Here is a 23218-nt window from a genome sequence, read left to right as displayed (position 1 = left end):
TGCTGTTGATTCATCATGCCAGGTTAGAGTTTCTGCCTCAGGACTTTTGCATTACTGTTTATTCTTCCTGGAATGCTCTTTTCCCATTTAAGGCATGGATCATTCGATCATTTCATTCAGGCTTTACAGATTAATTTATTTAAAAATAGTCTTCCTGGGGCAGCCCCGGTGGCTCAGCGGTTTAGCGCCGCCTTCAGCCCAGGGTGTGATCCTGGAGGCCTGGGATCGAGTCCCATGTCGGGCTCCCTGCATGGAGCCTGCTTCTCCCTCTGCCTGTGTCTCTGCCTCTCTCTCTCTGTGTGTCTCTCATGAATAAATAAATAAAGAGTAAAAAAAAAAAAAAAAGTCTTCCTTGCTGCTGACTTCTTGCAGGTTTTTTCTCCTGCATAGTACTTATCTGTACTTGAAACTGTTGTTTATTTATGTGCTTTATTATCTGTCTCCTAGACAGATATATAGAGTAAAGCTCCATGACAACAGGGCCTTTTGTTTGTTTTGTTTACTGCTAAATCCCTAGAGCCTGGAATGTGCATGGCATGTGGTCGTAACTTAGGTATTTGTTGAAGGAATGAATAAGTGCATGAATTAATGGTTGCCAGCTTTTTTGCTGTATTTTATCTAATACTATTTCCAATGGAGAAGACTGTCTCAGAGAATCCTTTAATGATAGTCCTGTTTAAAGTTTCTTGGTGATATTGCTAATGCTTCTCTGGAAGCTAACAAAGTTGTTAATTTTGTTTCCCAGCTTCGTCTTCCTTTTGTCTGCCCTCTGGTGGAGGTAATACTACCGAGCAGCAGATGAATACAGTAGGTCACTAGGAAGAAACAAAAAGAACATTGATCACAAACTGGAAAATTAATTTTAAAATTACAAAGATTAAAAATTTTAATTTTTGGTAAGCTTCTAAATTAACCATATTAATATTGGAAAGAATGACAAGAAAAAGGACAATATTTAGATTTAAAGAGATCTGGTTTAGGATGGAAAAAACCCTACTTCGCTCCAAAATGTTTTGATTATTTAAAATAATTCCTGCTTAAGTATACTTCTTTCTCTTAAAATATTTTAATATTTTTCCATTTTTAGTTTATAGACACTTTTTTCTCAACTGTAATATTAATTTCATTTAATCTTTTGACTTTTCAATATGTCAGTTAACATATGCCAGTGTAGAAGCCAGTATCCAAACCCCAGCATTGGGTAGTAGAGGCAGCACTCTTAATTATTATGCTACACTACAGCCTTGCTACTGTCCTAGGGATGGTAGAGGTACCAGAGAATTTCCTTTGGTGCCATAATGATGAACAAAAAATGCTTGATAAATTTCAGATACATGTTCCTCAATACCATTTTTCCAGTATGCAATATAGAGAGCCTTCTAGAATTACTGAACATTATGTCTCATTTAAATTGTTTTGAAGTAGCCATCACATTAAATGGTTTTAACACTCATGTGCTACTGACTTGGTAAAATGATATAAACTTAAAGTTTCTCTTAATGCCCACCTTTAATATTTAAAGCTTAAATTAGCAGTATACAGCTTAAATTAGCCCCTTCTCCCATCTAGTTTTGGCCTTAACAGGGTTGTTTCCTGTGCTGTTTGGTTATTACCAAGGAAACTTAGTATATACCTTGCTGGGTAAGGTCATACTTCCACCAAAATGCGTATTTTATAGTTGGAACCCCAAAGGGAGCATTTGTAGGGGTGTCATTAGTGCTGGCATCTTTGCAGGTATTTAGAGCTCTGCGGTTGTCATCTTTACAGCTACATAATATTTTGTTGTATGGATGTACCGTATCTTCTCTCCTGTTGATTTATGTTTCTAATTTTTTGTTACATAAACAATTGAATAGTGACTATCCTTAAACATTCATTCTTATTAAAAAATACTGTTTTCAGAAGTCTTACTGTTTCTTCTTCATCATGTAACTTGTAATACATTTTTAGCTACCGAGAAATGGATAGAATTAATACAGTAGAGAGAGAATACTACTTTGGAATAGACAAAGATGAGGACAGTGGTCCCTGTGTTCAAAGAGCTATTAGTCCCTGGGCTTGTATGTAAGGATGTTTGATATATTTGTTATGGTAACATTTAGCAATCACTTGACTCATTTTTTTTCCTTCAATTTTTATGAGTTCCCCACCTACACACCATTACCCTGAAATTGTTTAAAGAGTGAAAATTGGGCTTTAACTATTTGGTAATGTGAAATTAAAAACTCAGTAATACACCTTAAGCTGAAATGAGACTTTGTTTAACTGGTGTGCAACATAGATTATACATTGTATTTAAGATAGTTAAGAAGGGGGATCCCTAGGTGGCGCAGCGGTTTGGCGCCTGCCTTTGGCCCAGGGCACGATCCTGGAGACCCGGGATCGAATTCCACATCGGGCTCCCAGGATCGAATCCCACGTCGGGCTCCGGGTGCATGGAGCCTGCTTCTCCCTCTGCCTGTGTCTCTGCCTCTCTCTGTGTGTGACTATCATAAATAAAAATAAATAAATAAATAAAATATTTTTAAAAAGTTAGTTAACAAGGCTTATAGTGACCAGGTTCTAATAAAGAAGTAATTTAAACTTGGGATCCCTGGGTGGCGCAGCGGTTTGGCGCCTGCCTTTGGCCCAGGGCGTGATCCTGGAGACCCGGGATCGAATCCCACATCGGGCTCCCGGTGCATGGAGCCTGCTTCTCCCTCTGCCTGTGTCTCTGCGCCTCTCTCTCTCTCTGTGACTATCATAAATAAATAAAAAAAAATTAAAAAAAAAAAAAAAGAAGTAATTTAAACTTAAAAAAAATTTTTTTTTGACTTCTGTAAATTAAATTATGTACTTAGTAGAAAAATGGACAGCTAATTAAGGAAACTGAAATTGGTCAACAAGGGATCTTCATTATGTGCATTACTCGTGAAATAGGTCTCTGGAGAAGCTGTAGTGGAAGAAGGAATAAACTTTTTGAAAAATGTGTCCTTAGGGCACCTGTCTGGCTTAGTCAGAAGAACATGTGACTCCTGATTTTGAGGTCATGAGTTTCAGCTCCACGTTGGGTATAGAGATTACTTAAATAAATTAACATTGAAAAAAAAGAAAAATGTGATTTTCTTGTCATATGATATAAAAAGCAAAAGCAGTTGATGTCTAAAAATTTTTAAACATAGATTTTAGTTTTCATGGTTATATGTTTACCTTTATGGGAACTAAAATTTACCATGGGATTTCATTATTTAATTATTAATACGCTACTAGGGAAGATTTTGGCAGAAAAATATTTAAAAACACACCCAGAAATACTCCTGCATGATTTAGGATATAAAGAAGGGGAGAAATGTTGCTATCTAAATTTCACCTGTGGTTATGTGCTAATTTTCAGTGAGGAAACATCTTTGTACAGTTTTTAGAGGTGATGGTGGGACACGTGGAAAAGGGAGTGAAGCATCAGGAGTAATGTGTGTTTCCTCAGCAGTGCTGAAGAGTGATATTGGTGTATGGGATAGTGAGTGTTGCTGAAACCCTGTTTAAGCCACCTGGGAGAGAAAAGACCCTTTGGATTGATGGATTTTGAGAACATTAGTGGTGGAGGAAGGAGTTGAGGATGGAGTGGAATCACAGATAGCTAGTGTGGGTTATTAGCTGTTAGTCTGAACCCAAGAAAACAATTATATGATATTTTGGTAAATCAAGTGTGATCCTAAAGTAGCATTGGTGAAGATCTGTTCCTCTCAGACCAATACTGCAGAGGTGAGTTTGCCTTCTAATTAGTAAAATCTCCGAAGTTTTACCTTCTGCTTCAGTATTATGACTTTATGTTAGGGAGAAGGAGATCTGTACTGGGGGAAAGACACTGGGTGCTGCACTCTATTTCTACTTATTATTGGTAACTTTAAGATAATTTTCCTTTTTTTTTTTTTTTTAAAGACAGTTTGCTTTCATTAAAGCTGTGAACACAAAATTGTAGCTACCTCTCCATGAATATGTTAATTGCATGTCACATTTTGTCCTGCAAAGCCAAATTAGCAAATAAGCTAGATCATGATGCCTGTTGGGCATTTATTTATTTATTTTAAAGATTTTATTCATTTATTCATGAGAGACACAGAGAGAGTGGCAGAGACACAGGCAGAGGGAGAAGCAGGCTCCATGCAGGGAGCCCAACGCAGGACTGGATCCCAGGCCTCCAGGATCACACCCTGGGCTGAAGGCGGCGCTAAACCGCTGAGCCACCCGGGCTGCCCCTGTTGGGCATTTATAGACCTTTGTTGAATGAAATTCTGATAGCTACAGTTGTCATATTCTCATCCTTTAGTGGTGGTGTTCATTTAAGCATTTTTTAGATATAATCAAGAGTAATATGTAACCAATTCTGGCAAATTTAAAGGGTTATTTTTGGCTAAAAAAAAAACCCCTAAATTATGTGACTTTAAAGTGATCTAAGAATGTGTGACTTAGTAATACAAAGATGAACCATACATGGTTCTATAAAAAAATCCAAGAGGTAATAATACTTGAGTGAAATCACCTGAGAAAAAAAGAGTCTGAGAAAGTTATGATTTGTAATTTACATAATCATAATCTTCCTAACGTCTGGGTCACAGCGTCTTAGAAATACTGAAGCTAGAGGCTTTTCAACTTAGAGAAGGTAGTTTTAGGGCTAAGGAAAAAGAAATTCTCTGCCATTTTACAGAGCTGTCAGTGAATTCATAGAACTTGTTGCTTTAAGAGGTGCAGCTAAAAATATAAGCATACTAGAAACGGTTTCAGTTTAAGGGAAATCCTAAATATGGAAAGTTCAGCCATATTCTCAGGAAATATTTGGTTTTGCTGACAGCATTTTAAATATGGGCTCTATTGCGGCCCTTACATCCTGATAGAATTTTATTATCAGTTTCTCCTGAGAAGATGAACTTTTCTGATTGGGGTGGATCTGTGTGGGTGCCTAGGGCAGGGTAAGCGCTAAACACGTGTTTGTTGAGTGGAAGGATGAATCACGTGATGATTTGGATTGCCAGTAGGTTGGGATAGTGTTCATTTCTTATATAGTTTAGGACTACAGCTAGGAATAGTACAGGAAGAAAAATCTTTTTGAAAGCTTTCCTAAATGTTGACTAGAAAAAAAGCTAACCCTCTTCACTTAAAGCTTCCGTTTTCTCTCCAATTCTGTATGTAGTATACACTAAAAGAATGGAAACACATGCACTCTGTATTTAAAAGAATCACTGCATGAGGTTTTCATGTAGTATCTGATATTACTATAATTTTAGGTTTTGTTACTACTTTTGCCTCCAAGAGTTCCTCCCTTCTTATCCTTGATTTAAAGGATACTTTTATAATTTGCAATTTAAAAATCAAACCTAAAAATAAAAATAAAATAAAAATCAAACCTAAGGAATTTATGATTGACACTCAGCTTTTATAACTGGCAAATAGCCTAAAACACTGCAGTTGTCACAAATTTTTTTTTTATAAATGTTTTATTTATAACACACAAATGTAAAAATGTGTAGGAATGAAGCAACAAAAACCATTTGCTTTTAATTTCTTTTTTTATTTATTTTTATGCATGACATTTTATTTTATTTTTTTAAAGATTTTATTTGTTTATTCATGACAGACACACAGAGAGAGGCAGAGACACAGGCAGAGGGAGAAGCAGACTCCATGCAGGGAGCCCAAGGTGGGACTCGATTCTGGGTCTCCAGGATCAGGCCCTGGGCTGAAGGCGGCACTAAACCGCTGAGCCACCCAGGCTGCCCTATGCATGATGTTTTATTAGGTTGTGGAATTTACCACCTTGGTTTAGATTTCTGCCAAGATGACAAATCCTGTTCAATAAGAGATCTCCTAATTCTTATCCAAAGTGTTTACTCCCAATGGATCAGTTTATGATACCTGGATAAAGAGTTTGTTTTCTTTTTTTTTTTTTTTTTTTTTTTAAGAGTTTGTTTTCTTGGTTGATTTATGAGTGTGTGGATGGATCATGTTGTGACTTGTTAACAAAACTTAATCACAAGTTCTTTAAAAAAAAAACAAAAACAAAAAAACAAAAAACAATGTAATAAGAGCTACTTTTGGCAGTTGAGAATCTAAGTTCCTTTTTTTAGTTAACCTGAAACACTATTGGGAATTTTCTCACACACTTTGCTACTTTAAAAAAGATTAATGCATTTAAGCCTTAAAAACTTTTTTTGAGTATCTCTCTTTTCGGGTGTCATGGGTATATCCTGATAGAAGATAGCTGTGTTTCCTAAGCTCTCCCTTCAATTCTTGAGTTTATTTCATTCTTACATTTAAGAGTAAAAGCAAGCAATCTACAAGTAGATTATTTTAAAGAAGGTAATGGCTGCCAAAAAAAATTCAAGTTTTTGCCAGATGCGTTGTTTCCCTTGAGGAAAGGGAAAATAACACCTGATATATGTCAAGGAATTGTTAATGATTTCTTTGTAAAAACATTTTTTAAGTTGTGAATGTTTGAGAAGTAGGAAATTTATATGGGGAGAGTCTTTCTCTTTTCTCTCTTCCCATTCTACAGGCATTCCTCAGGAAAAAATTCAAAAAATTTTCACAATTCAGATATGGGAAATAATTCTGCCCTATTTAAAAACTGATAAGAATGGGAATAATTTTTTTCTAACTATGTATTCCAACTAATATCTTTATTTTTTAAAAAGTATTTAGATGTTATGTTTCACCAGGAAGATAATATAAATGCCATTTAGTATTTTTTTTTTTTTAGGAACTTTTTTTTCTAGGATTTATTTAGAGAGAAAGAACATGGGGGAAGGGGAGCAGAGGAAGAGGGAGAGAATCTCAAGCAGACACCATATTGAGTGCAGAGCCCCATTCAGTGCTCAGTCCCACAACCCCAAGATCATGACCTGAGCCGAAATCATGAGTTGGACACTTAACCAAGTCACCCAGGTGCCCCAGTTTTTTTTAGGAACTTCTTAATATGTGAATACACACCTTTTTTTTTTTTTTTTTTTTAAGTAATCACTACACTCTATGTGGCCCTTGAGCTCAGAACCTCAGGATCATCAGTTGCATGCTCTACCGCCTGAGCCATCCAGATACCCCATGAACACACATTCTTTTTTTTTTTTTTTTTTTAAGGTTTTATTTATTTGAGAGAGGAGGGTGGGGAGGGGCAGAGGGAGAAGCAGGCTCTTCACTGAGCAGGGAGCCCGTTGTGGGGCACGATCCCAGGACCCTGGGACCATGACCTGAGCCGAAGGCAGAGGTTTGACTGAGCCACCCAGGTATTCCTAAATGAACACAGATTCTTGAGCCTTCCTTCAATCAGATGGTTTTAGTTTTGTTTCCTATGTAAACGAGAGTTTAGACCTGTGGTTCTTAAACTCTGGGAGGCACCAGAATCACCTGGAGTGCTCGTTAAGCACTGATCACTGGGTTTCACCCCATTTGTTCTTTAAGCCTGGAAAAGGGCCTAAAAATGTGCATTTCTAGCAAGTTCCTCAGTGCTGCTGCTCGTCCCCACACTTTGAGAACCACTGATGAGGCTACTTAGTTGGATCAGTGATTATCAAACATACTTCTTCCCTTACACATCTGGAGATATAACAGTAACTGCTTCAATCTAGGAGTCAAGGCATTGGAGTGGAGGTGGGCAGTATGCTGGGTGGGCCAGGTACTGATATCTTCATGAGGTGGGTATAGCTTGAGAAAGGCCTTCACATGATTGGATGTTTTCTCTCCTACGCTCTTTGCCCCTTTGAATCTCTCTTCTCTCCTCCCCAGTCATTAATTAGAGAGTCCTGGTCTATATCATAGGGAATTGGCATAAGGTCCTCTCCTGGCAGACAGAAGAAGATGGTCTCCAGAGTTCCCAGGAAGGGAGCTTCAGCGCTCCTCAAGGGGTTACAGAGAGAGCAGAGGGGCTACATTGCAGCATAACTGGGATGCTGAGGCCATGAAAAAAATTCTGGTAATAATTGTATTTTTCTTTTTTGTTTTTGTTTTTTTTAATTTTTTTTTTTTAATTTATATATGATAGTCACAGAGAGGGAGAGAGAGAGAGAGGCAGAGACATAGGGAGAAGCAGGCTCCATGCACCGGGAGCCCGACGTGGGATTCGATCCCGGGTCTCCAGGATCGCGCCCTGGGGCCAAAGGCAGGCGCCAAACCGCTGCACCACCCAGGGATCCCTTCTTTTTTGTTTAAAGTATTTTATATTATATCTTTGACCCAGACCAAGATACCAGTCTGAGTAGTGTTTCTGGTTAGAGTGCTTTTGTATATCCCTTGCTGGGCCAAATTAGCCCTCACTTAAGTGCCAAGGACATTTTGTGAATGTGTATGTTCAGTTCCCCAAACAATCCCATAGGATATTTCCACTCTATTGATGAGGAAATTGAGATGCAGAGCAAGTAAACCGTTTCTAGGATCACGCAGTAAGTATACTGCGAGTGAGTCAGCGAGCTATTAGGTTGTATGAGCTCAGGTAAGCGTGGTCACCTCCATAACATTTAGTTTCCTCACCTATGGGATGAGGATGATATTAGCCCCTATCTTCTGAGGTCGATTTGAGGTTGTTAAATGAGTTACTGTGAAGAGTTTTGACACATAATAAGTGCTCAATAAATGCCATCTCTTGGTTGGCTAACTCCTACTAACTTCTCAGTTCTGGGGTCATCCTGACTTTATGCCACATAATCTTCCTCTTAGCTATTACAGGTCAATGGTCTCCCAGAATTTGAAGATCTAGAATGCTATGAAAACTGCAGTTTTTTTCACACATCACTTAGTGGCAGAACTGTATGTGATTTGGACTCCTTTCATGCCACAACCTGGCCTGACATGAAACTTGCTAGCCTATTTTTTCCCACCTAGTTGTGTATATATGGCTTATGCTCTGTGGCAGAAATACTCCTTGATTATATGGGGTGCTGCTCCAGGGTCCACTCCTTTTTAAAGTCTGGAAACTTCCCAAATCTGAAATACACGTGGTCTGAGGGCTTCAAATACCTATGTGAGAATACACTTAAATGTCTGTTTTCTTGCTTAAACTGTGAACTCCAGGGGAGCTGGGCCTGTCCTAGTCGTGTGTAGCCTCAGGTCTGTGACATGATAGGCATTCAGTAAATGTTTGGTGAAAGAACAAACCGTGCCACGACATACCAGTTAGGTGAAGGGAACCAGACTAAAGAGCAGCGCCTTATTTATTTTTCTGGAACACAGACAAAACAGACTGCTTGCAGTTCACAAGAAGTGGAATTTTTTTTACTTTGGGGGCATTTAAGTGCTCAGTGTGATGAAAAATAAAAACTTAAATCTATGCTACAGTTTCAGCAGCTCTAGCGTCCATTTTTCTGTCCTGTCCACACGCCCCATGTAGCCCCAGGCTTTTCGCTAACTTCTTATGAAAGCCACATGGGGATGTCTGTATATGGAATACTTGGGGTGGATAGGCAAGTGTGCTTTTAAATTCCATGCTAAGAATGATCGCGAAAGCTTTAAATAACTCATTATGAGTTTGAAGTTGGGTTTTTAAAAATTTTTTACAAAGTACAGGAATTGACAAAGATTACAGAAAAGCAAGACATTAGAGATTATAATAACTTGAATTTTTCTGATGAATAGACTTAAAGGAAAAGTCTATTTTTGTTTTTAAATTTACAACTTAAAATATTCTTTCTTTAAAAAATATTTTATTTATTCATGACACACACACAGACAGGCAGAGACACAGGCAGAAGGAGAAGCAGGCTCCCTGTAGGGAGCCCGATGTGGGACTTGATCCCAGGACCCCAGGATCACGACCTGTGCCGAAGACACCCTCAACTACCAAGCCACCCAGGCGCCCCTTAAAATATTCTTTCATGGCTTGCAAACTTTCATGATCAGTATGAAAATTATTAGCTAAGAAATATTCATATTTCCTTGTTGCATATAGATGAAAATGGCTGTTCACTAACACAGCAGTATAATTGTACAGGCCACATAATGCGTTGCTTAGTAAAAATTCTGTAGACATTTTAAGAAGTGGAGAGAGAAGGCTGTTTGAATTATGCAACTGTATTTTTTTAATTGGTATGAATACAGTGGTTCATTGATATTTTTTGATATGTATAACTGGCACAGCTGAACTTTTTAAAAGATAACTAATATGCTGCTTTCTTCTCAACTTACAATGGTTTCACTATATAATAATTTCAATTGTGTTAAATGAATCAATTCATGTTGGAAAGAAAACTTAGTCAAGAAGTTATGGTGACTGAAAGCCACTGTGTTTATATTAAGCTAATTTCTGTTAAATTATTAGTTTAAATTTCTTTAGTCTGCAGTTTCAATATCACTTCAGAGATTATGATGAACAGCTCCAATTTGACCTAGAGTAAAAATCACCATTGGTGAAACTTATTCTTCTTCTTCTTTTTTTTTTTTTTGTGAAACTTCTTAACTATACTGTACCCTTATGAAGTTTTTTGTGTGTTTTGTTCTTGGTTGTGGTTTTTCATGTATATGATTTTTAAAAAATTTTAAGATTTTATTTTTAAGTAATCTCAAGAATTCTTTTTTTTAAATTTTTATTTATTTGTGATAGAGAGAGAGAGAGAGGCAGAGACACAGGCAGAGGGAGAAGCAGGCTCCATGCACCGGGAGCCCGACGTGGGATTCAATCCCGGGTCTCCAGGATCGTGCCCTGGGCCAAAGGCAGGCGCCAAACCGCTGCACCACCCAGGGATCCCTATTTTTAAGTAATCTCTACACGCAACATGGGGCTTGAACTCATGACCCTGAGATCCAAGAGTCACCTGTGCCACTACCTAAGCCAGCCAGGCACCCCTGTGGTTGGATCCCTTTCCCTTTCCCTTTCTTTCCTTTCCCTTTTCTTCTTTTCTTTTCTTGTAAAGGAATGGAGATGGCTCATATATATCTCCTATTCCTCTACCTTTCCCTCCTCCCAGTAGGAAAGTTGCTTAAGTAGCTGGCTGAAGATAGACCCTGAGAAATATAGGTGTTTAATAAGTGAATGGGGGTGGGAGGAGACTGCAGAAATACAGTGAAACAATAGTCCATGAAGTACAAGGAGAATAAGAAGTTGAGGTCATGAAAGCCACTGTAATAAAGTGAATAAGGAAGGCAGTATTGTCAGATTCAGCAGAGAAGTCAGAGCTGCCCCTCCCCCTTTTTTGAAAGATTGTATTTATTCATTTGAGCAGGGGGAGGAACAGAAGGAGAAGCAGACTGCCCCCTGAGCCAGGAGCCCAATGCAGGGCTCCATCCCAGGACTCTCAGATCTTGACCCCAGGGGAAGGCAGATGCCCCACCGACTGAGCCACCCAGGCACCCCGATGAGCTGCTCTTTGAAAAGAGGCAGTGTGGCAGGGTAGTTGAGATTCTGGGTTCCAGAGTCACACACACTTGGATTCACTTCCCAACTGTGCTTCTAATCTTAGGCAAGTTATTTAATCTGAGCTTCTGTTTCTTTTTATCTTTATTTTTATCTCATTCTACTTATTTCATGGTTCCCAGTGGACTTCAGGTGTGTTAAGAGATAAAATGAAGTATATTAAACAGTTTAAGTTTTTTGTTTGTTTTTTGTCTTTTTTTTTTTTTTTAAGCAAAAGTCCATTTGGATTTGGCATAGGTAGGGGCAAGATTTTTATGGGGTGACTGGGTGACGGGCACTGAGGAAGGCACGTGATGGGATGAGGACTGGGTGTTATACTATATATTGCCAAATTGAACTTTAATAAAAATATATATAACAAAGATTTTTATAAAGAAGGAAGCAAAGCAGGGAAATTATGTGATTAGCTATAGCTGTGTGGTTGCCTTATTTGGAAAGCCTACTTGGCTGTGGTTGGTTGTCCTTGGGTTTTACAGACTTAGGTTTGGTTTTGCTTACACAGTTTGCTAAGGTATTAGAACCACCTTAGTCTAATGGTCTTCTTGTTTAATTTAGTGCAAGACGCAGATTAACTATTTATTGTGGATCCATGTAGGACTCACTTTTATATGCTTATATTTGCTTGCCTATTGGTAACATAAACACTGAAGTAAATACCTAAATCAGAAATATCAGAAAGGGAGACAGAACATGAGAGACTCCTAAGTCTGAGAAACGAACAAGGGGTAGTGGAAAGGGAGGTGGTGGGGCGTGGGGGTGACTGGGTAAAGGGCACTGGGAGGGGGCACTTGATGGGATGAGCACTGGATGTTATGCTGTATGTTGGCAAATTGAACTCCAATAAAAGAGTTCAATTTGAACTCTTTCAAGGAGTTTGAAAATTTGAAAATTAACAGGAATTTTAAAATTAACAATTACTTGCAACTATTGTACTTGTGTTCTTCTTCCTTGTACTGTTTTATTGTTCCCTTCAAAAGCATTATATTACATATGTGTGCATTCCTAAACAGTTTTGTTTTTTGAGTTTTATAAAAAGAGTATTATGCTAGTATGTTCTAGAGGAGTCTGGAACTTGCTCCACCTCCCCCATATTATTGTTCAAATTAATCTACATTGTATGTACTTGTAGTTCATTTGTTTTCCTTGCAATATAATAATTCAACATGAAAACATTACAATTATCTATTCTGTTGATGGGCATTAGCATTTTTAGTTTATTGCTCTTACAAGTAGTACTATATGAATCCAACTCTTTAGCACATGTACTTGAGTTTCTTTTAGGGCTTATATACCCAGAAATAGAGTTAAATCTTTTTTTTTTTTAAATAAACTTTTAAAGTTTTATTTAAGTCAAGTCCATCCCACATGGGACTGGAACTCATGACTGCAAGATCAAGAGTGGTATATTTTACCACCTGAGCCAGCCAGGCACCCCCAGAAATGGAATTGTCATATTGAAAGAGATACCATCCCATTGTTAGATATTAGCCACGTTGCTTTCCAAGAGTTTTGCTACCAGAATGAGTTATACCATTTCACCCCTGACCTTGCCAATTCTTTTTTTTTTTTTCCTTTTTAATTTATTTAATCAATCTCTATGCCCAATGTGGGACTTGAACTCGTGACTGGAGATCAAGAGTCCCACACTCTACTGACTGCCCCAACCTTGCTAATTCTTGGTTGAGATATAATTTTATCAATCTGATAGGTATGAAATTGTTTTTTTAATTTTCATTGCCTTGATTACTGAGGTTGAGTATCTTTTCATTTGTATATTGGCTTCCACAATTTTTCCTGCTGTGATTTGCTGATTCATATCTTTGCACATTTTTCAATTCGATCATTGGTCTTTTTTATTAGTTTGGAGTAATCGCTTTTAAACACTGGATGCTGGGACGCCTGGGTGACTCAGTGGTTGAACGTCTGCCTTCAGCTCAGGCCCCAATCCCAGGGTCCTGAGTTGAGTCCCGAGAGAGCCTCCTTCTCCCTCTGCATGTGTCTCTGCCTCTCTCTCTCTCTCATGAATAAATAAAATTTTAAAAAAATGAAAATTTCTTAAAAAAAAAGTCACACAACTCTGGATGCTGATCCTTTATCTTAACTTTAGCTTGCAACTGTCTTTTCCCTATCTGTGTCTTGGTTCCCCTATCCCTCCTCCCCCATAGAAAAGAAACTCTCTTCGTTAATACACTGTCTTTACACAACCGAAGATGCTAGCTAGCTCTTCTAGCGGACCTTTTCTCAGCCTTCTGGTATAGAGGGATAATTGTAAGAATCATTGTCAACAGTTGTTGTTGGGGGTGGGGGGTTGTACAGCAGTCCATTGGGCTATTTTTTTTTTAAAGATTTTATTTATTCATGAGAAACACACACAGATAGAGGCAGAGACACAGGCAGAGGGAGAAGCAGGCTCCATGCAGGGAGCCCGACGTGGGACTCGATTCCTGGGACTCCAGGATCAGGCCCTGGACTGAAGGCAGGTGCTAAACCGCTGAGCCACCAGGGTTTCCCCCATTAGGCTATTTAGTTGGCATTGAGGTTAATTCTGCTCCCATATATTGGAAGCTCTTAAAAAAAGGGGGGGGGGTAGTGTAATTGATGCCTCTCTGCCTTCAGCTTTGGGGCTGCTCACTCTGTCTGAATTTTCAGGAATCCTACTCCATTTTCTGTTAGATGTATGACCAGTGTACACGGAAACCTTAATTTCTGTATAGAATTGTTTCCCTTTTTGGACATTAATTCAGGTAAAGTCTGATCAGTAAGAGAATATGTTTTGGTTTACTCCCTTCTCAGGTCGGGTTCTTGATTATTTTAAACTTTAAGGAAGATTTGGAGTTACTTTATGTGGCAGTTCGCCTGGCTATACCCAATAGAGACTTTTAGTGGTGGGTGACCATTTATCTTGCTGGCTTTCTTTCTCCTGACATTACTTTTCATGTTTCCCCTCCACACTGAATTCGCAAAGTTGTTGTGTTTTTTTTAAAGATTTTATTTATTTATTCATGAGAATACACAGAGAGGCAGAGACACAGGCAGAGGGAGAAGCAGGCTCCAGGCAGGGAGCCCGACGTGGGACTTGATCTGGGGTCTCCAGAATCAGGCCCTGGGCTGAAGGTGGCGCTAAACCGCTGAGCCACCCGGGCTGCTTCTATAAACTATTTTGCCATTTCCCTGGTTTTCATTCTTAACTGGATGTAAAGGAACTGCAGGAAGGCTTAGTAGTTGAATGACTTTGCTCTAGTCAAATACATGCCCCTGGAGGATCTCACTTCGCTAAATTTGAGTATGTGTTAGATACATGGTTTGAGGGAGAAACTTACTAAACTGTACGTCATGCAACAGTCTCATTTTCAAGAATTCAGAACTTTTATAGCTATATTGCATACACAGACCATGTCAGTACACAGATTGGCCACTTTTTGGACCTTAAAACATAATTAGAATTTATTTTACTAGGTTTCACCTGGGGGTATCTTATAGCCTCATTTTAGCCTAATCAGCCTCTAGGCTCATACAGAAGTAGTTTATAATCTAGTCTGTGCTAGATGTGTTCCTCATTAATAGTCTCAGGAATGTAGCAATTGTCAGGCGGGTAGAAGAGGTCAACAGTTTGTGTCATCAAAATATTCTTTTTCTGGGCAGCCCGGGTGGCTCAGCGGTTTAGCACCACCTTCAGCCCAGGGCCTGATTCTGGAGACCCCAGATCAAGTCCCACGTTGGGCTCCCTGCGTGGGGCCTGCTTCTGCCTCTGCCTGTGTCTCTGCCTCTGTGTCTCTCATGAATAAATAAAATCTTTTAAAATATATGTTTTTCTTTTCCTTAGTGACAGAACCAATAAGTTCCTTAAAAAGTGAAAAACTAGTTCCTCCCTTTAGCTGCAGGTAATGGAAGGTGGGGGAAGGCAGTTTCAACATTTCTTTTCAGGCATCTGGAGAAAGTTTGCAATAGTCTCTGTAGGGAGGAAAATGATTTTCCCTTTTACCCTTCTGAGTTCTTGGCTGAGACCCCCTGCAATAAAAGATAATTGGGAAAAACAAGTTTATGAACGTGTATGTATTGCTCGGGTATACTTGGGCGATTCCCAGCGGGGAAGAGTGCGTTGCTCCCTAAGGTTGCCCAAGGCACCAGCCAAAATGCGGTCTTCAGCCAAAGACGGAAGAAAGTGTGCCTCTGCGGGGGGGCGGGCGGGGCCGTCCCGAGGTTATCGGAAAAGGCAAGGGTCACCGGGGTAAGGTTTGTTGTGGTGATTTCAATCGGTGCCTTCTCCGTCGGTTAAGATTCTCTGGTGATTTAGTGTCCTTCACTTCCTAGTATGGAGAGGGAGACAGACACCCTTACAAATGGAGGTTTTCTTTATAAATGTAAATTTCCACGTTGGAGGAGGGACTTCTCTTGTTTTCAGCGTCTCCCGCGTCTGCTTTGTCTCTGAATGATCCTTTGCCGCCTCCTAAGGCCATGTTTGGGGTGGCAGATTCACCTTTCATTTGCTCCAAGCATCTCAAGGGTTCTAATTTTGCTGCTTAGAAACTTTTCTCAGACAGCCCTGCCTTCTGACTGCCCCCTCCTTTTCCTTGGTGCCTGATTCAACTTAGCTGAAGTCGGCTGGACATGAGTAGGGCCTGAGAATTCAGAAATCCATGTGAAGAAATGGGGTCATGTACAGGCAGCTCTGAGAGTTCATAATGAAGGATTGAAAAAGGAGGGTCCGTGATAGTAAAATCAGGGGCTTCTGTTTGTTCGTTCTCTTTGCTTTTCTGTTCTGTTCTCTTCTTTTCTTTTCTTTCTTTTTCTTCCCTTCCTCCCTTCTTTCTTTTCTTTCAAACTTGGGCATGTTTAACCCTGATAGAAAGGATCCAATTCAAAGTGAAAGGTTACCCACAGGTGGTGGTTTGCTAGATGAGAAGTGAGGAATTACAACCTTAGAATGGACTAAACTGTTAACACCTGAATACACTGACCACTTTCAGCTTTACAAATAGTGCCTAAACAAACCTTAAGTTTGTTCTGATTTATTATAATACGAAGTCTGCCCTGTTACCTGAAAGTATTCCTGCCAGACACATTGCATATCATCTAGCCTGTAGATCTAACTTATTTATTGGCAATCTAGAGGATAAACAAGTTAATACCCTAAGGAAGTGAACAGAATGTAGGGCATCCTCTAGGACAAGTAGCTCATTCTATCCAGTCAGTATTCTAGGGGTAACAAAGCAGGCAGTGGATAACTTCTAGATGGACAGACTTAGGAGATCTAACCAAATATATTATGTAGTCTTTAATTGGATCTTCATTTGAATAAATCAGATGTAAAAAGACATTGGTGGAATAATTGGGGAAATTTGAAAATAGACTAGATATAGGGCAGCCCTGGTGGCGCAGCGGTTTGGTGCTGCCTGCAGCCCCGGGGCATGATCTTGGAGACCCTGGATCGAGTCCCACGTGGGCTCCCTGTGTGGAGCCTGCTTCTCCCTCTGCCTGTGTCTCTGCCTCTCCTTCTCTCTCTGTGTCTCTATGAATAAATAAATAAAATCTTAAAAAAAAAAAAAGAAAATAGACTAGGTATATTAGCTCCTGAATAATTACTGTTAATTTTGGTAGATCTATTAATTACCATTACGATTTAATAGAAAAATGTCCTGATATTTTTGGAGATGTATGCTGACATATTTCAGAGTGGAATGTCTTGATGTCCGTGACTGACTTTAAAATACTTGAGCAAATGGGGTGCTTGGGTGGCTCAGTGTCTGCCTTGGGCTCAGGTCATGATCTCAGAGTCCTGGGATGGAGCCCCTTTTCAGGCTCCCTGCTCAGCATGGAGTATGTTTCTTCCTCTCCCTTCCACCCCTCCCCCCTGCTTGTGCTAACCCATGTTTTCTCTTTCTCAAATAAAACTTTCAAAATACTTTATGAAAAACAAGAAGTAAATATAACATTAACAATTTGTAAATCACATGGTGGATATTATGGGGGTTCGTTATACTGATTTCTCCACCTTTCTCTGTGTTTGGAATTTTTCCTAAAAGACTAAAGCAATGGAGGAAAAATGAGAGCTTGAATGTTCTAGAAGAGACAATCAGAAGTATAAGATTACTGAAAAGATAAGAGATAGGATTTAAATCATAGGTGGAGGAATTGGACCAAATGAAAGAAAAGTCTCTTCCTCTCTTCTGATAAGAGAATGTGGTGAGTCATTTAAGTTTGTATAGTTTTATATATCAAGTAATAGAAAAAAATAGAAAAGCGTTCATGTCTGATGGCTTCTGCTTTTTCTGTGATGCAGAAAGCAAGGTCATTTGTAGGAGGGAGTGTGAAAGGTCAGAAGCTTAAAGAGTTCAAAGGAACTGAAATAGTTGATAGAGTAGAAGTGATGAACAAAATGCTGCATAGGGTTGAGAGATGGTTTTGAGGGTCTTGAGATGGATGAAATGAATTTGTAGTATAAATAATACACCCTTTAGTTTGATTTTTGATCAATGGTCACTTGAGTTCTGGCCAAAGAAAAAGTAGGTAGTTGGGTTCATACAAGATTGTGATTTTTTATCTATTGAGTATGACAACATTAAAAGGTAAGGCAAGTAGGATGCTGGCAAAATTGTGGATGAAGTACTGGGCCTGGAATGTAATCTGTTTAAGAAGGGAAGTGCAGCTTGCAAGCAGAGGAAGGATGGAGTTCTGGAGATCTAATGTACAGCACAGTGACTGTAGTCAACCACACTGTATTATATACTTCAAAGTTGCAAAAAAGACTAGAGCTTAAATGTTGTCTCTACAAAGAACAGTAATTATGTGATAGGATAGTTAACTCTTTGGTAATCATATTGCAACATAAATGTCAAATCACATTCTGTAACTAAAACTTATACAATAATTTACCCAATGTTCTATGTCAGTTATATCTCCATAAAAAGAAAGAAGAAAGGTACCACAAACTCACTACATTTCACGTTGAACTCCTCATATCTCTTATGAACCTTCTCCCTCAAGGACTTCAAAATGTCTGGGATTTTAACTACTTACCAGCCAGGTAAGTCAGCCTGTTACTGGCTCACGGATGCTCAAAATTGACCTGAGACTCCCTGGTCAGAGAACAAGGAGTTTATTCCTTACAGCACAGCGAGTAACCTCTCCTGATGTTGGTTTGTGTTAATTCCCTCATGTTCCTCAATTCCTATGGGGTGAACACAGGTGGGCCTAGATAGATACCACACGCACATTAAATTTGTGTCACAACCCAGAAACACTGAGCTTGGGGAATTTACCACTTTTATAGTAAGTGGGAGCAAGCCTGCTCCGTCTTAGAGGGGAGACATTGTCTCATCCCTCAGGGTTGCTTGCTCCACATGCACCCCTGAGTGAAAAGTGAAAGTGATTAGGGCCTTCTATTTTGACACGCCCAGGAAAAATATAGTGATATTCAGGGCCCATGGCCTCTCCCAAAAGTAACTGATTCATAGAGTGGTGGTGATGAAGGAACTGCTTTTTGTTTGCCATTTCTATTCATGGTACTCAATCCTTTTGGGCAGCCAGGCTGGAAAATCTCCTCCATTTGGTACAGATCATAGTATATATCCTGAGTAGCCGTGTTGCCTGAAACTGGATTTGCCTCTTGGTGAGTGTTGAGCCAAAAGACAACGACCAAGCCAAAGAAAAGGAAAATGGAAAGGTTTTACTTCCAGCAAGTAAAGGAGAATACTGTTTTTTTGTTTTTTCCTTCCCCAGAGCATTGGCTCCCAGAAGGATAAAATTGGGAACTTTCTAAGCTAAGGGTACATGTTGACGAAAGGGCTTGGGCAGTGTGGAATGCAGCATGGAGTTGAGGCAAAAGTCCTCTTGAGGTGATGGAGTCCAGGTCAAAGTCACAAGGAGCGAGGATTGGCAAAAGCAGAGGTCAGCATCATCAGTTCTCTGGCTCTAGTTGGACTGGTATCTGAGCGCTCAAAGGGATTTAGATCCTGCAAAGATAACTCAAGAGTGTGGGTCTGGTCAGTCAGCTGGCCTGATAGTGGCTGTTTGTTCTCACATTCTTTCACAAGATGTCTGGGGACCTAAAACAACTTTTTAAGAAAGCTATGTCTGTTGGTCTTTTGGGGGGACCCCTTATTCTTTCTGCTTACAGCTGCAGATCAGCTCCACTTTAGAGAGTCAGTTGTTACGTGGGTGGTTCATAGGGTGGAAAGGCAGTAGTGGGTAGGTAAATGGTGGTTTTGAACACCCTGAAACTAATAAGGTCTGTTAGGGCCCCTTGATACTCCTTTTTAGTACATTAGCAACTCAGAGGTTTATACCAGTTTTACTTAGGATTTTTTTGGAACTCAGAAAAGGAAGCATCAGAACCAGAGTTCTTAGGATGTGGGAACAGTGATGTCTTCAGTACAGTCCAGCAAGGGTAATTAAGGTTGTGAATATAAAGGACCTGAATTGAATCTGGGGCACCCGGGTAGGTCAGTGGTTGAGTGTCTGCCTTTGGCTCAGGTCGTGATCCCGGGGTCTTGGGATTGAGTCCTGCATCAGGCTCTCTGCGGTGAACCTGCTTCTCCCTCTGTCTGTGTCTCTGCCTCTCTCTGTGTGTCTCATGAATAAATAAAATCTTTACAAAAAATTAAAATAGGGACACCTTGGTGGCTCAGTGGTTGAGTGTCTGTCTGTGGCTCAGGGTGTGATCCTGGGTCTGGGGATTGAGTCCCGCATCAGGCTCTCTGTGAGGAGCCTGCTTCTCCCTTTGCCTATGTCTCTGCGTCTCTCTCTGTGTGTCTCTTATGAATAAATAAATCTAAAAAAAAAAAAAAAAAAGAATAAATAAAAATACAGAACCTAAATGCTACTATCTTCAGTTAGGTGGAGTGTTATTCCAGATTGGCTGTAATCTAACCAGCCTGGTACTCTCTGAGGAACATAATTTGTTAAATAGAACTTCATCAAGAAATGGTTAAGCCTTTTAAAGAAAATTATCAAAAATTGCTGAAAATTCAGATAAGTGGAGAGCTGTATTATAACAGTAAGTTGGACATGGAATGTTGTTTTTTTTGGGACATGGAATATTAGAATGATGTCAGTTCTTATTTTATAGCTTAATGCCATTGCAAGCAACCCCAATAGATTGATGTGTTAATTTGACAAAATAAATTCAAAGTTAACTGAAAGAATAAAAAGATACTTGTACTGCAGTTGAAGTGAATGAAGGGTAGACACCAGAAACAAATTCTTCAGGGAATCAAAGTGTTTCATGGGGATTCTTAGTTGTGGTAAGCATTCGGGTCTCTAATTTTGACCTGAGGAAATACAAACCGAGTCTTCTGCTTAGAGAAAGAGAAAGTTATTTTGTAGAAGAAAAATAAATAGGAAGAGAAAAATGGGACAGGTAGAGAAAGAATACTACCAGTTTTCAGCCTCTAGTTTCTTCCTGAAGTAGTAATATTCCTGCCTTTTGGTTCTGTGATTCATCCTAAATCCTCAGGGAAAAAATTTCCTTTATTTATTAAGCTATTTCAGATTATTTACTGAAGTGTCTTCAGTGCTAGGGATGTAACAAAAGTAAATTGAACAGAGCCCCTCCCTCAAGGAGCTTACATTCTTCCAGGAGGAAACTGACAACAAATAAACAAAAATATGCCAGATGGTGTTGAAATGTCTAGTGGCCTTACAGGATAAGGCCGATGCCTGTGTGCTATCAGCAAAGGTCCTGCTGAGGATGTAACATTTGAGCAAAAGTCAGCAAGCAATGAAAATATCAGGAGTAAAAGCATTTCAGGCTGAGGAAAGAGCAAGTATAAAGACACTGGGGCTAGATCCTACTTAGTGTGTTCAAAGGACTTCAAGAAATGGCTGGAGCAGAGTGAGGGACAGCGTGATTGATAAGGTCAGAGAAGGGTGTGTGTAAGAGATTGGGTAGGCTCTATAGGTCAAGATAAAGGGTTATGTTTTCCTCTGAGTGGAAAACCTTGTAGGATTTAAAGCAGAAGAAAGACTGGGGTTTTAAAAGGATGACTCCATTGCTAAATTTAGGATAGATGGGGCTGTGGTTCAGGGCATTAGAAAGGAGACAGGTGAGAGAAGGTGGTGGCTTAGACCAAGGTAGGCAAAGTGGCAAAGTGATCAGAATTGATCAGATCCTAGGTATTTTTTCTGAAGGAAGAACTGGCATGTTTTGCTGATGGGAGTACATGTAGGGTGCAAAGAAACAAGGATGACTCCCAGGTATCCTGGCTTAAAGGGTTGACAGGACTGAATTTCCATATACCCAGACAAGAATGGGGGGGGGGGTTCACCTTTGAAGTATGAACTCTCAGGTGCCTATTAGACATCTAAGTGGAGATAAATAGGTATTATGGGTGCTCTCTAAAGTATGGTAAAGTATTTCTCACTGTGGACTGTGTTCTAGTACTAACAGTCTATAATTGAGTCTTGAATACTACAACTCAAGATTTCTCTTCCATCCTCCAGTTATGTTCTCTATTAGACTCTTTGGTGAGTAATCTAGATCTACAACTTGGAATTGCTAGCTCACTTGAGTTTCAGAAGGATCAAAAAGTTCTGTCAGTAGTTTAAAACATAGATTAATACATAAATGGAGAACTGAAACCAGCTTGTTTTGTTTTTATTTTTGTTTTGACAGTTGCTTTCACTTGCTAATTTCGAAGGCAAACAAGTTAAAAGATGAGTGAACTGGAGCAGTTGAGGCAGGAAGCCGAACAGCTGCGGAATCAGATCCAGGTAAGAGCAAAGTTTCTCGTTTTTAAATTTAACACTTTTTTTCTTTTTTTTTTTTTTAGTACCACCAATGAATAAAACGTGTTCATTTTTGGACCAGTTTACATATATTAAATTTATAAGTCTTGAAATGGTCAGTTTGTTTTTATCGTACCTCTAGGGTCCTCTCTAAAAATCATTCCTAAGAAATCTGTGTGTGTGCTTATAGGCTCTGTGTCCCTAAGAAGTTAATATTCTAGATGTAATTCCTGCTGAAAGACAAACATAATTCTCTTAGTCACCCAGACACCTGGAATTGTAGGTGTTTGGTGCAATGTAATGAGGCAGATATTATCACATTGTAAAACACTAGAAAAAAATATGAATCTCTAAAATATTAGATTGCAGAAAAGCATTAAAAATTATTAATGGCATAATAAAGACATGTCTGTCATCTTTTGCTCTTGGAAATCAACTCAAAACAGCAAAGATCTTAAGAAGTAAATACAAGTTCCATCTGGCAACAAAATTAAAAGACATTTAGAACTTCACACCCAGAATCAGAGTGATGCATCAGGGTATGGAAAGGCTCAGAGGGAGGGTTTCTGCAAAGTGGGTAGCATTCCCTCCGCAAAAATACCAGTAATCCTCTGAAACGGTGGAAACAGAAGTTTCCCTGGATGGAGGAATATCAAGGAAGGTAGAGATGAAAGATGGCACGTCTGTAAACCTTTATGCTTAGGGAGCCTCTTTGGTGCACAGGGTAGAGGAAAGAGACTGAGCTGTAGCCTGGCTCTGGCTGCTTACTGCAGGGACAGCAAGGGCTGAACTAGTAAGAGATACAATTGGAGAACTTCAGCAGAAAGCCAGGAGGAGCCCTAGTAGCTTGCAACACTGCCTGTCCCTCCCTTCCCCCTCCCCCTCCTGCAGTAGCTGTTTCGGAACCCCTCTGATGCGGTAAGTGAAGAAGAAGAAGAAAGGATGAGGCACAGGATCTATACGAGGGCATTACTACAGGCAGAGAGGAGAGGAGCGAGAACAGGGACGGCTGAAGAACACCAAGGAACTGTTGATTCTGATTGGATTGAAACCCTAACCAAATCTCACTACCAGGAATTCAAGGAAGTGAATGATGTAGATGTGCATAGGAGCTCTGGGTTG

General features: G+C 39.5%; 1 protein-coding gene across 1 annotated transcript in view; it reads left to right on the top strand.

The window, feature by feature from the left end:
* The window catches only part of GNB4 (G protein subunit beta 4), a 56170-nt gene that overhangs the window by 5439 nt on the left and 27513 nt on the right, over positions 1-23218 (top strand). Inside the window, exon 2 of the mRNA XM_072807474.1 lies at positions 21984-22081. Coding sequence (XP_072663575.1) covers positions 22025-22081 — 57 coding nt within the window. The 5' untranslated portion in view covers positions 21984-22024. The remainder of the gene's footprint in view (positions 1-21983; positions 22082-23218) is intronic.

The sequence above is a fragment of the Canis lupus genome, chromosome 31 (genome assembly GCF_048164855.1).
Source record: "Canis lupus baileyi chromosome 31, mCanLup2.hap1, whole genome shotgun sequence".
In the NCBI taxonomy this organism is placed as follows: Eukaryota; Metazoa; Chordata; class Mammalia; order Carnivora; family Canidae; genus Canis; species Canis lupus.
This window is presented reverse-complemented; position numbering and strand designations above follow the sequence as displayed.